General features: G+C 37.5%; 1 protein-coding gene across 8 annotated transcripts in view; it reads right to left on the bottom strand.

Annotated features, from left to right (window-relative positions):
* MAST2 (microtubule associated serine/threonine kinase 2) overlaps positions 1-16,050 on the bottom strand; it is a 191,898-nt gene that overhangs the window by 162,335 nt on the left and 13,513 nt on the right. For all 8 annotated transcript variants that reach the window (XM_048058876.2, XM_067001384.1, XM_067001380.1 and 5 more), the window contains exons 2-3: positions 9,665-9,812; positions 5,797-5,939 (exon numbers count right to left, since the gene is read on the bottom strand). In XM_048058876.2, the coding sequence (XP_047914833.2) occupies positions 5,797-5,939; positions 9,665-9,812 (291 nt within the window). The remainder of the gene's footprint in view (positions 1-5,796; positions 5,940-9,664; positions 9,813-16,050) is intronic.

Raw genomic sequence — 16,050 nt, 5'->3', positions numbered from 1 at the left:
GCAATCAATCAGCAGGAGGTAGCTCTACACACAACTGGCATTAATGACTTGTCCCCCAACTACTGCTGTATTTTTCAGTAAAAAGACAGAGATTACATCTAATTCTTTTGCAAGGAGGTAGAAGTCTAAGCTCTGTGCACTCACATCACTGTGAGCATTCATATCAAGCAGCAAGCTAGAGAGTGTAGTGGAAGACCAGCTTTGCAAGCTAATGCTTAATTTGTTAATCAGATACCTGCAACTCACCACAAACTCCATTCCTTCCAAGGCCTCATCACTGTGAAATTAGTGAATAATCCTAAATAATACACAGCGAGTCTGTTAAAGCACTGCAAACCAAGTAGGAGACCCAGATATAGAATTTCCTTTCAAAACTAATAGGGTTTTGGAAGCAGAACATAAAAAAATGGAACTTCTAACTACGCTGCATTTCAGCTGGATTTTTCAATTGTTAATTTCTGTAGCAAATTTGCAAACAACACAGCATTAATGTCTCCTCCTAGCTGCACTATACAGGAAAACATCTCGCTCTCTTCTTTAGGTTGGCCCTGTAGCAATGGTGTCATTTTGTGTTGAAAATGCAATTCACTATGCTGAGATGAAACCTTCAGTGCTTCAGCACCACCTAGCAGGTTATAGACCAAAACACAGTTAGGCAACACAGCTTTTGACCCCAAAAAAATGCAAAAAACAATGATTGATCTACTTGTCTCAAAAAAAAAAAATCTTATTTTCTTCTTAACTATCCTAATCACCAACTTTCTGTTACCAGAAAACCACTGTTGCAAGCCATGGTACATTAAAATATGAAGCTAATTCATACTCCAGCTAAAGAAGAAGCCAGATTATTAGCAAGTGGTTACTGTAGAACAAAATCACACAAATAGCATTCTTGTGCTGCAAAATCACAAACAATTAATTACCAGGATCTCTGAAAACCTTTTACTAAAAGTTACTTAGATCTCAGGGTTAAATTATTTCTCTCCATTGCTACATGCCCACCAGCAGATGGCAGAACACCACCGCAAATTCCTCACCAGGCTTTACAGACATCAGCAATTGGTTTTAGCCTTAACATGAATGTAAAAGGAATTATCTAAATTGTGTCATTACAAACCCAAACCTGTAGCCAACTAGCCACTCTCTCTGGTAGCCAAGAACGATACAGAGGTGAAGTACAACATTTTGTAATAAAGAGCAGAAAGAGCAAACTGCACAGGGGCAATACACTGCCACAGGTTTATATATTGGGTACAACTGATTCTATTTCTAATACAGCTAAACTAAATCAAAAGCAGAGGAATAAAAACTTAGAAAATCAACAGTGAATATTCTCTCCTAAAAAGCACACCTCAACTTGAACATCAAAACTCATATGCCACAGTGTGAAGTCTGTCTCAATTACCACGTTTCCAGCACAGGCTCCCTCCCTGCCCCAAGGATGACTGCTTGCCCCGTTCTGCTCAGAATAACCTAATCAACACAGCTGTAGGTAACTGAACGGTCAGAATAGATGAGGCTGAATGGGGGCTGTCACTGGCTTAGTGTAATTCAACACAGGAAGTTCTTCAGCGTGTGAATAATTTCAAGGCCTTGCATCTGAGACATTCTGTCCTCCGGATTGTTATTCAAAATCTAAGAGGTTTTGTTGTGTGTGTTTTTTTTTAACTACTTCTTGTAGAACAAGACCAGGGAAAGGCAAACTTTCTGATGCACTCTACAACATGATTGTCTCATTTTAACCATTACCTTGCAAAGCGGATGTAAAACCATAAGTCATTTGAAATTATTCTCTGAACAGGACATCGATTCTGGAAGGAAACCTTAGAAGTCTGGCATCAGGATTAACAAAGCACCAACAGAGTCACCAGACTTCATCTCTGAAAACAAAAAAATGACCCAGACCATATGTTGTGTGGTACAGAATACAAGGAAGAAAGTTTATGCCAACAAGAGACCTGCCGCTAAACTAGAATCCTCAACTTTATTTTCGAAAATGATGCTCAGTTTTCGGTTCAAGGAGTACAGGGAGCAGTTCAGAAAACTTAAGTTTTTAAGAAGGAAAGGGAAAAAAAAGGTTCAAAATTTCTTTCACAAAAGTATCAAATTTTCCAATGACAGGCTTCCTTCAAGTGTTTTCCCATCACCACAGCTGGCAACAGGAACATGCATGGTTTCTTATTCTTGGACCATCCCTAATTTTTCCAGGCACTAGATAGTGAGCAATGCATGAGAGATGTAGCCCAGGAGTTGGGCTCGATGATCCTTGCAGGTCCCTTCCAACTTGGGATATTCTGTGATTCTAATTTATGGGTAGCACACTATCGGATGTTCTTTCACAAAAAGCTGGAGACAGTGCTTGAGATGTGCTATGTGCAAAGGGAACACGCACGCACGCACACTCCTCCTTCTCCACAAATGTAAATACATATTTGGCGATGGTGTGGTACTCCAGTTGAGCAGCCTATCCTTAACAATAAAAATTAAGGAAAAATCATCCCTTGTCCACCCATACACACTCCAACCCTGGAATATTAACTCTTGGTGGCATTGAAGTAAATTGCTTTCGGCAATGAAATTCACTCTATGAATTTTGTCAGAATAACTGTTTGCAAGAAAGACCCTCCCAATCCGCCTCCTCTACAATAGTGTTCTCTTCTCAAGCTTTTTCCTTTCTAAAATTAACAAGCCCTGACGCTTTTCATGTCTTTTTTTCAAAAGAGAATGCATCCTTATCCCCAATCATTCTCATCAGTTGTCTTCAAAGCACAATCCAAATCCTAACTCCTTTAAGACAGGGAGTCTGCAAGCCAAGTTTTCAGATAAATGAATCCCCAAACTAAGTCATGAAAGATTTTCCACATTATTATCCTTCTGTTCCTTATATACAGTTTTTCTATCCACCACCCTGTATTTTTTTTCCTTCATTTTTACTACATTTGAGTCTTGACAGCAGAAAATATCAGAGATGCCCAGAACAAAGCCTGTGTCTTTATTCCCCCCAATTACTTTTTTCAGCACCACCTTAGGGAATTAAATTCTTAAATATGGAATAAAAATCATAGGACACTCCTCACCAGAAGTCCATCTACTACAATCACAGACGTGTCTTAGAGTTCATGATGAACTGAAGGTCACGGCATGAAGTCCTCACATATTTAGAAGGCACACAGATCTGATCAACATCACAAGAGCACTCGGCATTCAGGCTATGATGGCTTCCTTCTCAAGTCAAGGATCTAGTGGCAAGTGCTATGCAGGCACATTAAACCAGATTATCACACATGTAAAGAGCTGAAACGTTCTAACAATAAATTATGCTTATGAAGTTTAGCATGTTACAATGTCATTTCCAATTTGTGAGCTGTTGCTAGTAAGTAGCCTGGCTATCAGTCTTGTTTCAGAAGCTACAAACTAATTTCTAAGGAGTTGCTACCATTAATTTATTGTTTCACTTTGTAAACAAAGTTGAAAAAAATCAATTTAAGCACAGAAAAAAAAAAAAAACACCACCGCTGAATACCAACAAAGCAATTTGGCAAAGGAAAATACACTGATACCTACAGTACCATAAAGTGGAAGCAGAAATAACGCACGTAGCTCTGAGTATTATGCCTTCCCAGTACCACACTCTCATTTCTCCCTAGCTATCCTTCTATTGTATTAGTAACGAATAATAGGAGAATTAAATGCTCTAACAATCAAGGCTGGCACATTAAAATGACACTCTGCATTACTGAACCTACTCATCTCTTAATAGAGCTATTCTTCTAAGAAGATTAATTATACTGGCAAGAAACCCTTTGCTGTTCTAATTTGTGAAACATATTTCAATACCACAAGCATATTAGAAGAGCTGCAAACACGTAACTAGCTCTGAGATCCCAGGACTCACTGCATTTAATTAGGTGTTCATCCTGTGACCAGCTCTTTAGTCATTGCTTTAGAAGCCCATTTCATATAAAAAAATTTAATTTCTAGGCTTAATTAACTGCAACTGCAATTAACATACAGCCCACCATAAACCATACAGAGGTAGGAAAACGACCATATACTTCAGTACCTAGCAACAACACAAAAGGACAAATACTGGATTTATAGCTGAATTTGTCTGCTTTAATTAGAAAGATGATTATTTTAAAATAAATTATTGACATTGCATTTCATATCAGAGCATTTGATAGACAGCACAAACACTGCCATGACAAACTGAAAATACATCACATTAATATGCAGCACTACCATGCAAACACATCTGCAGCCCACTGAATTGTGCAAAGCTGTTAAACAACAAAGCAGGATTCCAAATTAAATATCTGAGAACTAGTGCTTTGGTTTAAAGCACAGCTATTTTCATTAAGCTATAAAACTTCAAGGTATTTGCCTACCACCAGGCAATAAATCTGTATTTCAATGTTTTGCTTTTTCCCTTTTTCCTCTTTTTTTTTTCCTTAAGTCCCCACCAGATATGTACTCGGATGCCATGTACATGTGCCAATTTTTATTTCTATTCATACAGAGAAATTACAACCACTGCTAAGAATAAATATTTAAGACCAAAACCGATAGAAGAGTATCTACTGACAGGCACCAAAGACAAGACAATACAATTACATCAAATCAATGTAGTAGCACATCTAAAAATGCTAAGACTACAAACACTTCATTGTGAAATCAAAACACAAACACATGGATTTTTTAATATCAAAGATTTTAATTTCTTTTCAAATCCTGGTGGTACCATACTGCCAAGGATTCCCAAAAAAAGTCTAACAGGTAGCAATCTAAGGGCTACTACATACAAGGTACACCATTTAACCTAAGGGGTCATTGCTTCAATAAACTAGAAGCATTAGAAGGGGTCATTGCTTCTTACAATATAAGAAACATTTACCCAGTTCCTTACAGCCCTATAAGATGGTGCAGTTGACACACCGAAATTTCCTCATTTCAGTAACACTTGCTATAGGGACAACACTACGGAAACTCGGCAAAAAAAATAAGCTTCTAGCTTTGCTTTTAGTTTACCATTTATGTACAATTTATGTTGCATGTAAGACTGCTCACAAATAGCTGATAGCTGTCTTTTCCTACTCTTAAACTTCTCTTCTCCTTGCACTTCAAAAATTTAAAATAGTTAGAGGGAATAAGGAACATCAAAAAACAGAAGTTATGTTCCTTTTGGTTTGCAATTCCATCTTGACTATAGCCAGTTGAATTTCTTTCCCACATATAACATTCTCTTCTTAGAGAATGCTAATTTAACAGATGCAACATTCTGCAAAAATATATTCATTTCTACTAAAACCGTTTGACAGAAACCATGCAGAACAGCAGATGTCAGTTCCAGCTTTTCAATTCCATGGACAGTTATTCCTTTCAGCTTCATCCCCCTAGCTGCTCTCTGGGGAAATAGGCCAAGGTAGCTACTCAGAAAGCTGCTTCCCAATTAAACTTGTTTCAGACGGTCAGGTTCCCATACTCACATCTCTCTAGACTTCCAGTGATATTTTTTTTCTTTCGGGAATCAGGCAGCTTAAGTAGCATCAAAAAAGAGCTTCCCACAAAAAGAAATAATTCTTTGTACGCACAATTTTTTCCTTTTCATTTTTTTTTGTCAAAAAACAGGATGAATACATTCTCCTCTTAATTCTCCTCCAACCCAAAAAAAATGGGCACAAAATGCAGCTTTCAGTGAGAGGGAGGAGAGAAAGCAAGGTAAAAACCATAGCACGGGATCACACCACTCTTGATTTATAGCATGAAATCATCAAGATTATTGCCAGACTTACTCACCAAGCCAGCAGTAAGTGAAGGAGCAGATTGTCCTAGAGACTGATTTCTCATGCGGACCAGGTTTGAGGTATCTCCAGGTGGCTGCCATATTGTCTGTCCCACTCCACTGTGGACACTATTTGATAAGGGAAGTAGCTGTTTTCCTTTAAAAACAAAACCAAAATACTATCAACTTGTTTTTAAACAAGTCTGCAAGTTCATAATACCATGCTGATAACAAATGTTGCATATGTAGAAGAAATTGCTCATAAAAAAGCAATTTAAAAGTTTTGATTGGTTATAACTTGTAAAAGTATACTACCTGTGAATTCATTCCCTTTATAATTAAATATTTTAAAATTATTTACTTTCATTATTAGGTAATGGACAAATCAAAAATCTTATAGAAATTGACTTTCATCCCTTCATACCTTTCTGTAATTTGCACTGCTTAAAAAGAAAACAGCATTTGCTGCCAATTAAACCCTTTATTGCCCTACAGAGAGGAAATGTTCATGTTACAAAATCTTTGAAGTATAACTTTAAAAATTCTCATGAAAATACACTCAATTTTACAATATTACCTCTTCTCAATAACTTAGCCAATCTGACATCCCTGCTTTCCCATACTACTGCAACATTCAGCAGCAGATTTCGTTCAGCTCTGGTCAGAAAATAGTGTATGTTTAACCATTGTTTTGCTTTGAGCCAGGGATCAATATTTTCTCTTTAAGAGAAAATTCACTGATCAGCAGCATCACAGTATCCTAAAACTACGTTCTGTATTTTTTCTAAGCCTCCTCTGCATCATATTAGTACAGATGCTGATCTCCCATGCTGCACACACAGCGAGAAGAGTAGTTCCTATCTCAACAAGCTCACACCATTGTGCCTTACTACAGGAAGTATACAATAATCATTTAAGAGGATCTGCTCAGTACATTTTTTTCTAGTCAATATAAAACTGTTTTGAAAATGACAAACAGTAAATTTCCAGAACAAGAAAGAAACAAAATAAGTCCAATTTTGACTGTATCAGGCTTGACAGTGTCCTTTTACGTACGTCATTCACAATAAAAAGAGAAGACAGTCTAGCAGTTAAAACACAAGTGAAAAAGCATTTAAATCCTGATTCCACTATTAGCTTCCAAATGACTTCCTCTGTAACTCCAGTCAGACTCTGTAATTTAATTTCACCATCTGCAAAGTGGGAGCAAATAATACCTCTTTTCTTTAAAAATTAAGATTGTCAAATTAAATTATTTCAATGTCCAAAGCTCAAAAATGAAATATGGACTGTTAACAGTAAACTATCCTAGACACTACCTCCCACATTAAAACAGTGCAAAGCACTTATTTATATATGGGAAAAGGAAATAACGGTGTGTGCCCTCCCCTCCTTCTCCTTCCAAGCACAGTGAACATGGTTGCATTCAAGAGATTACTACATGCTCAGATTCTACAACAGGAATTACAGGAGGCTAAGAGATTCGTTGCAATCAGTAGCAGGAAGAAGTCTGCATCTTTCATCATATATACTGCAGAAAATACTTTTTCTCAGCAGGCTATTCTTTTGCTAATTCTTCAACTTGACCTTAGAATTAAACGTGGAATATTACATTTGTTATATAAAAGCAGTTACAAGATTTGGAAAACTGTCAATGAGATCATCCACGATTCCATGTGGGTGATGGTGGGGTGTTTCTGGTTTGTTTTTTGTTTTTGTACCTTGTACAAATTTTGTACAAAATTTTGTTTTTGTACCTTGGTTATGTTAATTTTCAGTAAAAGTTAAAAGTAATGTACTAACCATACAGTAACAGAATGAGGCAAAGTATGAGAGATGAGAAGGCTCAACTTTGGCAAGCAAATAAAGATCCAACATATTAGTACCTTTTTCTCAGTCCCATTCAAGCTGCTTGCAGCTATGGACATGATTTTTGTGGTTTGTTCATTTTCAAATTATGTGTAAATACAATGACTGCTTCTCTGCAGAGGTCTAAAACTACAGAAACGTACAATGCTGTATTTATCTCAGTAAAGCACTAGCAAAGTATCCTATAATAGCAATTCAAAGCATGTAATTATCTGCCCATTCAAAATGCCAGTACTCAAGAGCAAGAATAACATATGATATAGTTATCAATATCTCTTTTTAGTTCCACAAAAACAGCTCACATTTAAGCAAAATACTTCTTTCAGGGAATCAAGAAGTTACCTACTGCGTAATCTGAATCCAGGAAGACAGTTTTCCATCAATAGTCAAATCTCAGCCATCCAGTTTGCATGCACAACCATCTATTTCATCTATAAGCATGTATTACTCAAATTGATTTGCTGCTGTCACTAAAATAAGGTGGAATTATTTTCAGGATGGAGCTTGAAGCTAAAGCCTTTCCCTAACCATGCCTCGAATCCTGCATATGTTCCCAACACCTGCATTTAAAATATATATCTAAACATCTACATTTCCTTTATCCAATTGAGTTAAAATTATCTGGCTGGGGCTCTTTTCCCCTTCCTGTATCAGGTTATAGCAGATTGAAAATTCACTAAGATGCAGCAACTAATTATGGAGGACATTATCATTTCAGACACAAAATTTACAAGAATTTTATATCCAAACAGAAAAACATATATTTTTAAAAAACCATAAAACTTCTCATTTTCCTGCTTCCTCTTGCTTACTTCTTCTTTTATTCTCCTCTAGTGATTAACCTACCCTAAAGAATAACCTTACTTGCATACAAAACATGAGTGAGTTTCCATTTTTCAAAAACAACCCTTTTATTACAAATAAAACTTTAAGACAAGGCCAACCCAAAATAAAATGTGCATACTTTACTGCTTATTTAATTCCATTACACCCAGCACCTCAAACATTAGTATATTTATCTTTCTCCAGATAAAGGACGGAGGGAACAAAGCTTTTTGTATTTTCACAATCATATAAGTCAAGCCCATGCTACTGCCAAAATGAGTGGTTCCGCTCTCTTCCCCTCCCACCTGAGAATTTCAAGCCCTTCTTGTTCTTGCTCTAACATGCAAATAGTCAAACAGTCAGCCTAATTAGGGAGGAAATGGGCTGAAAGTTAACCCTACAGAAGAACAGTGGTATTCAGGCAGATCAGCTATTTCATTCTAGACTGATCATGCAGCTAGCTCTGTATGGTCCAATGCTGGTATCACAAACTGATACAAGATCTAAATAATTGTGCAAGCATCCCCTTGTCCACGTATGAAGTGTCTGAAAAAGCAAACTACTGAACTTGGTCCAACATTTTTGACTCGTTAGTAGATTATGCTCACTCCATGGTTCTAGTAGTCATGAACTAAATTTTCTGATAGAGCTGAAGACTGTGTTCAGAAGAAAAAAATTATATAAACTGAAAAAATATTTTTTTTTCAAAGCAGCATTTTTACTTTGAATCACAAACGTTTACAGGGCTTTTGAATCCAAAAATATATGAAATAATTTCAACATGATATAAAAGTCAGGTTCCCAATAAGAAACAATATGGCAAAGTAGGCAAGCTTACAGTCAGTGATGACTTTAGAAGCAAAAGAGGTAAGAATATATCACTGTATTGCCTGAAGTCCCACCACTCCCTTCTTTTAATTTTGCACATCAAATCTTAGCTTTTAACTTTTCACTCTGGCCAATATGCAGAATTTCATGCCAAATACAGCTCTCTTTTTCATTCTTTTCTATTAATACCTCTTTCTGAATCTTCCTCTTATATAAAAACTTGTACGCCTTCCCAACAAGAGGTTGCCTCTGGTTTTAAAGAAATGTCCTATCAGTATCTTTTATCACAACTGCTATGCCAACAACACAGAGTATTTTAATAGTAATGAATTGTCATATGGTCTTTACAAAATGGCATACCTGACAAAGAACTTGCCAAACTACCTCTGCGTAGCTTGCAGTCATCTTGACTTAGCTGACGATGGAGCTTAGTTTTCCCAGCAGATGAAAAGATGTCAGGATTGCTGAGCTTTCTGCAACGCAACGGAGTGGACTCTGTTACTGTTTCCTGTACAATGAAGAACAATTAGAAACCTGTAAGTGAAACCTATTGTATCAATTTCTGAAATATACTATCTCCAAGTATAAATGAGACCTGATTATTTACGTTTTATTATTATTATTAAGCAGACTACTTAAAAATGTAAATCCCCCTCTTTTGTGCCACTTTTCTGTGCTGAAAGCACATCACAAGACCCCAGTCAAATATGCTTCTTGAACATTATTGTTGTAAGGCTTACCATTAATATGAGTCAGAAAACGGCAATTAGGCTACAGAAATTATTAGCAGTTACAGTATGTAGGTAAAGAGGCCAATGAAAAATCATGTTCAGCTTTGATTTAATCTATTTCCGACTAAAGCAAAGAGGATTATCTCTGGATTTCTTGAATATTGAATATTTGAATATTGAATATTTGTTCCTTCTAGTCTACGAGTAATATACATACAAAGAAACAGTTCAGATGTCTAATTGCAACCCAAATCTCCTAATATAAGTTACAGTTCAGCAGCTCTACTACAAGAACATATGTATCACTATATAATAATTCATTAGGATAGAGATCATTCTTTGTGGAATGTCTTTGTTATTACTACAAACAGAATTAGACATGTATTTGTCAGAAACACTCCCACACATGTAAATTCCTTTCACAGCATACAGCAAACTTTCAATCAAAATGGAAATAGGTAGAAGAACAGCGGTGAACACAACCACAGCTTTTCCCTCATGCATTTAATTGTTCTGGAGGTGTCAAAGTAACTCACATCATGTGCCTAAAGAAAAAGTACAAGCATAGCTATCATATGTGGTTTTGAAGAAAATGTGACACTTTCCATTATAGGCTACATAGATGCACTTGGTCCAGTCTTCCCTTCTCTGCAGCTGTGCAACACATTCCACATGTCTTAATGGATTGCTCCATTTTATTTCAAATGCCTCTCATTAGCTACTTCAGGTCATGCTTATCCTTACAAAATCTCATCTGAGGCAGAAAATAAGCTGCAAAGAACAATTTCCCTGCATGATACATCACCACATAGCTTAGCAGTTTTAAATCATGTCTTTTAAGTCATGTTTAAATCAAAAAATTCATCTATCATTAGTGGCTTTTAATTAAGATTTGCAGATTGCAATCAAAATCAATTTCTGAAGTCATTAATTCAAACCTGTTCAGTCTACAGTTATGCCTCAAACTGTCAAATCCAAACCAGGACTGCACACTCTAAAAGCTTCAAGAATTTTTGTGGAGAAAGGGAAAAAAAGGCATGAGTAAAGTGGTTTTACATGAAAAAGAAAACTGAATGCGGACTTGAAATTGTATCCTCACTTAGCTCTGACTCACTCATTCTTGACCTTTCTTAAACCCCATCTCTTTTTGGCACCTCATAACAGTAACTTGGCTATTTGTTTGAGGAGCAGGAATGCTTTGCTCTACATTTGCTTCAGCGGTGAACATTTCATAGGTTGAGAAGTACTGCTCTAAAACAATTTCTTCCTCCAGTTACAGTTAGCCATTCACAGCTGCCACACCGTCTAAACCAAATCAAGAATGAGACCTGGGTAACTTAGAGTAGACCAGCTCACTCATCCAGTTCATCACACAGCTGCAAGCTGTTGTGTTGGTGCAAGAGGGGGGAGAGGCACAAAAACAAGTGACCTGGGGTAAGCTGCGTGACCTGAAAACTGCTTTAATCATACCTTCGGGTTCTTCACATCTTGAAGCAGAGATGCTCACATTTTCATCTGCCTCTGAACTTTTCCACAAAGGTACTGAACACCTTTGTGTGCAGCAGCCTATACTTCTGTTTTTCTGTCATTTGGAGAGCTGAAAAGACACCTACGTTCATGCTACCACACTTTCTGGTTGTACTTAGGAGTAAGCTAAGTAATTTTAAATTGCAACATTAGCAGTCTGCTAGCACATCTCTGAAAGCTGCAGAGGCCCAGGGGAGAAAGAGAAAGTCTTTGCTGTTTCTATTTGGGATGGCAGAAAGTGGTTACACATACATACATGTCTGTAAATAGATAGAGATATACACAACTCTTTTAATATGACCTGTCCTAAATGCCTGTAACTTCTAAAAACTGTCATGTTTTTCCCAACAATGACAATCAGAAACTAATGTACACTCACCCCCACAAAAAAAACAAGGACATTCCAACTTACAAGCAGGTTCATTAAAATTTCACCCAGCCTACCCCCTCACAGTCCATATGCTTCAGTTCCACCAAATATTCCCAGCATTCTACAATATGTAGAATACATATAGAATATGAAATATTCTATTTCACTGAACCTAGTCATAACCCTGGTGAAAGGCCCTACAAACAAGATGCTACTGGTCTCCTTCTCAGTCCATGTACTGTGCGCTGTTAAATACATCCTTCGAAGAGACAACTTTTTAAGCACCCTCACCCTGCACAGGCCATTATCCTGCCTTCACCAGCACAGGAAGGGGAAGCACAGTCCTGCTTGTAAGGCTGATGCAGCAACTGTCGTTGCTCTTCTGCCAAGTCCAGCCGCGTTTGGATGGTTGGAGGAAGAATGCAGCCAGAAGACACGCGGCAGCCAGCAACAGGAGCAAGGGACCCTGCCCGTCACCACCCAAATACTCCCCACACCCAGAATATAGAATACACCCCCTCCTGAGCTGGGGCTCCGAGACACCTCCTTTGCACCCCGTTCCTCCCACCCAGTATAGACACCAGAAAAGAGGATTTGGGGAAGACAACCCGGGAAAGAGCACCAGGGATATACAGCTACATGGAATTTCCTCAGCTGCTGCTTTTACTTCACTTTCATAAACATCTCACACATTTTGATGATGGCTTAGTGTGACATCCTTAGTTTGGAAGGTATACCTTACAACATTACTAGATTTATTGGACATTAGTTAATTTAACTCCAAGTCAACTGTTAATTTAACATTCAAATCAACAAAAGGAACAAGAATCAGCACGTGAGAGAATAGAGGACTGTTTCAGGAAGAAAGACAGGTATTACTTTGTCTGCAAAAGATTTCAGCAGAACATTACTGTACAAAAACAATCTTAGGATTATTGCATTAGCAAGAATACCCATCAGCAGGGCAAATTAAAATTTTCAGATTAACATGAAGAAGTGTGCCCTGACCAGAGATTCTCTGTTCACGGTTTGCCTGGGGTGCACGCTCCCACACAACACCCACATCTTTCTCAGTGAACTGCAACTAAAAAAAGAACATTCATTCATTCACAGCACCAAAGTAAGGAAAGGCTTTAAAAACAGAAATTAAAGAACCGTAAGACAAGCCCTTTTAAAAGTAATTTCTCTGTATATTTTAAGTCTTTTTTTCACCCAATATATAGACACGCACATAGCCCTACAGCCCCAAGGAAGTGCTTACTTCCCTACCCTTCCCCTTCCCCCTCTACACAGAGTCTCTTCTTATTGGTAAAAATAATTAAAAGTTCTTATCATTCCTTCCCGAGTTGCAGTACACAAACTTTTTACATTTGGTAATATCCAAATCAAAAGCTCCCCACTGAAGGAGCGCACAGAGCACCTACTTCTACTACAATACCCGTTGAGCCGCGGCATCCTGCCTACGCACACTTTCCAGCCTGAGGTGACCCCTATGGCACCTGCCACCCACCAGGATGCCATTCCACACGCATTTCTCCAGCAGCCCCCCCAGCTTAAGCAACTCCTCCCCACCAGACGCTTGTACTACAAAGACAGGAAAGGAACAGTGGAAAGGAAGCAGCTTCCCACACTCGGTAATGAACCTAGGCTGTCTTCTACAGCAGACAGGCTTCGCACATACCTACAGCAAATTCTTCATAAGCCCTGTTTTGTTAAGCACATTAAGCACTTGGGCAATATTCAGAAGACTACAAAACTGGTGAATGGTTTGAAGAAAGGGATCCCAGTCGCACTCTGCAGGTTTATACAGCTGTCAAACTCACTTTTCAAATAATAATAAAAAAATCCAGAGCCCTGCTCTCAGACAGCATATTAATGTTTTAAAATGCAGAACTACAACACGGCCAGTTTAAAACTTCATTTTCTAAGAGCTATGCATATATTTGGTCAGCAAAACAATGAAGAGGGGAAGTATTAACTTCACAACAATAGAGTTGTCTTTCATAAGACCAGAATTTCTCACTTTTCCATCAAAATCCAGCCTTGGTATTGCAGTTCATAGATGAAATAGAGAGAAATACCAGTGTTATGTGAACCATCTTAATACAACCAAGGGAAAACCAGAACATCACAGGAAGAGTTTTTTCCTTGTCCTTGTCCCAAAGCAAGATGCAATACACATGAAGGACAAAGATTTTACACAACATTTCAAATCCATGAGTAAGGAAAACTCTTTGCAGTGACAGAGCATAATTTTGCTTACATGCTTTCAAATTACTAGCCAAACCACCAAAGTCAGTGGCTGAAGAATTCATTACATAGCACAGGCTGCCAGAATTTTAAGGGCTCAACCTCTACTTTTGAAAAGAAAAAAAATCTTGCAGTTTTAGAAATAAAAGCGTTAGCAAGCACCTTAGAGAAACACTGCTCACACAGTGTGGAAAAGACTGTGGGCATCTCTCCTTTAAATTCTTTTCAAAGGTGATTAAAAAAAAAAAAAGAGCATTAATATACTCTGGCATTGGGGCTTTTGGCAGAAGCAAAATATCAGGCTTATGCACCCTGCAGAACTCTTCAAAACTTAGAACTTGAGATAAGAGCAAAAACCACATCTTGATTTGCTAGGCTGAGATTATTCCTACCAGTCCCTTCAAAGGTATACAAAACGTTTGCTCACGTAACACGAAACAGGAGGATATGAAGAAGAATGGAAATGGGTGTTCTTCAGCAGTGAGGAACACTTGCACAGAAAACCAGTTAAACAGTTGGGGCACTGGGGTTATTGCACTCAGCAAGGAGAATCAGACAGATTGCAGCAGGAGCTATAGACAAAAGACAAGAAACCAAATGCTCTTCCTGATGGGTAAGATTACACTAACATGCCGTGTTAACGTTCTGATTTGGTAATTTCAGAATATAACTACAAAGAACCTGCTCCATCATCTTTTCCATTCCATTGCAGTGCTCCTCAAACCATTCAAGCAAGAAAAGGCACATACACCATTGCAATGATTTTCAGCAACCTAATTTAATTGCTTACTTTTTTTTTTTTGAAAGGCCAGTAGCATAGCACAGATCCTTAACCTACAAATGGCATGTGAATGCTGCAAGTGTGGATGCATGTCAAGGTAGTGATTCCTTGAACTGCTAGGTGTAAGGAAATTAACCAATGAGAATGCACATCGACTGTAATCTGAAACTTTCTGATTTTTTTTTTAAATGTAAGCAATTCTTACTGCTTAATTTCTTCTCTATTTTTTAATCCAGTACTGTTTGTCCTTTAAAAGAAAAAAGGCTGTTTTCTCAGGATTGTGATCATATATCTAAGCATTTCTCTCTCTTCTTAGCCTTTCTTCCCTATGTAATATGTATACATACCCTTAACAAAAGATAAATTTGATTCTGCCATTAGATTTACCATAGTGTACTTTAAAACACACCAGGAAAGAAAATTAGAGCCTAGAAAACAGACTGCAAAGCAAATATCTTATTAGCACTTAAAGCAATGTAAGCATCATATTTATGCTTCAGTATTTAGCACTGAAATTCACCTTAACGTTGTAGCCTTAGTGAGTAGGTAGGAAGGGGACCAACAGAAGAAGCTGAGGTGAGCCCAAACGTCACAAAAAGTGTAGGCTGAATATGAACTTGCAACTAAGACTCTTCTTAACTGCATCTGCTTAACTCATGTACTTGCCAGCAGAATGCTGAAGTGTCAGAGACAGCAGAACCAAGGAAAATTAAATTAAATCAACATAGCCTCTTAGAGGCTATAATATATTGGTTTATTACATCAACAAGATAGAAAAGCTTTACAGAATATATTACAGAATATACAAATATCTGCATTTTAAAGACAAAAAAAGATCTTTACAGTATTTTTCTCTTTAATAATTTGAAGAGCCTTGCAATAAATCCCAACATTTCCAAAGGTAAATATATAACTTTATTTACTGTTGGTTTGAAGTTTGCAAATGACTTGAAAGCTAAGCATTATTGCCACAATGATGTTTTCAGTACAGTTATACAGTGTAACACACATTTAACATATTGCAAATACGTATAGCTTCCCATATACACTCATCTGCAGTTATAATGCAGATTACAAAAAAGTAACA

Source organism: Anser cygnoides, chromosome 8, assembly GCF_040182565.1.
Source record: "Anser cygnoides isolate HZ-2024a breed goose chromosome 8, Taihu_goose_T2T_genome, whole genome shotgun sequence".
Classification (NCBI taxonomy): domain Eukaryota; kingdom Metazoa; phylum Chordata; class Aves; order Anseriformes; family Anatidae; genus Anser; species Anser cygnoides.
This window is presented reverse-complemented; position numbering and strand designations above follow the sequence as displayed.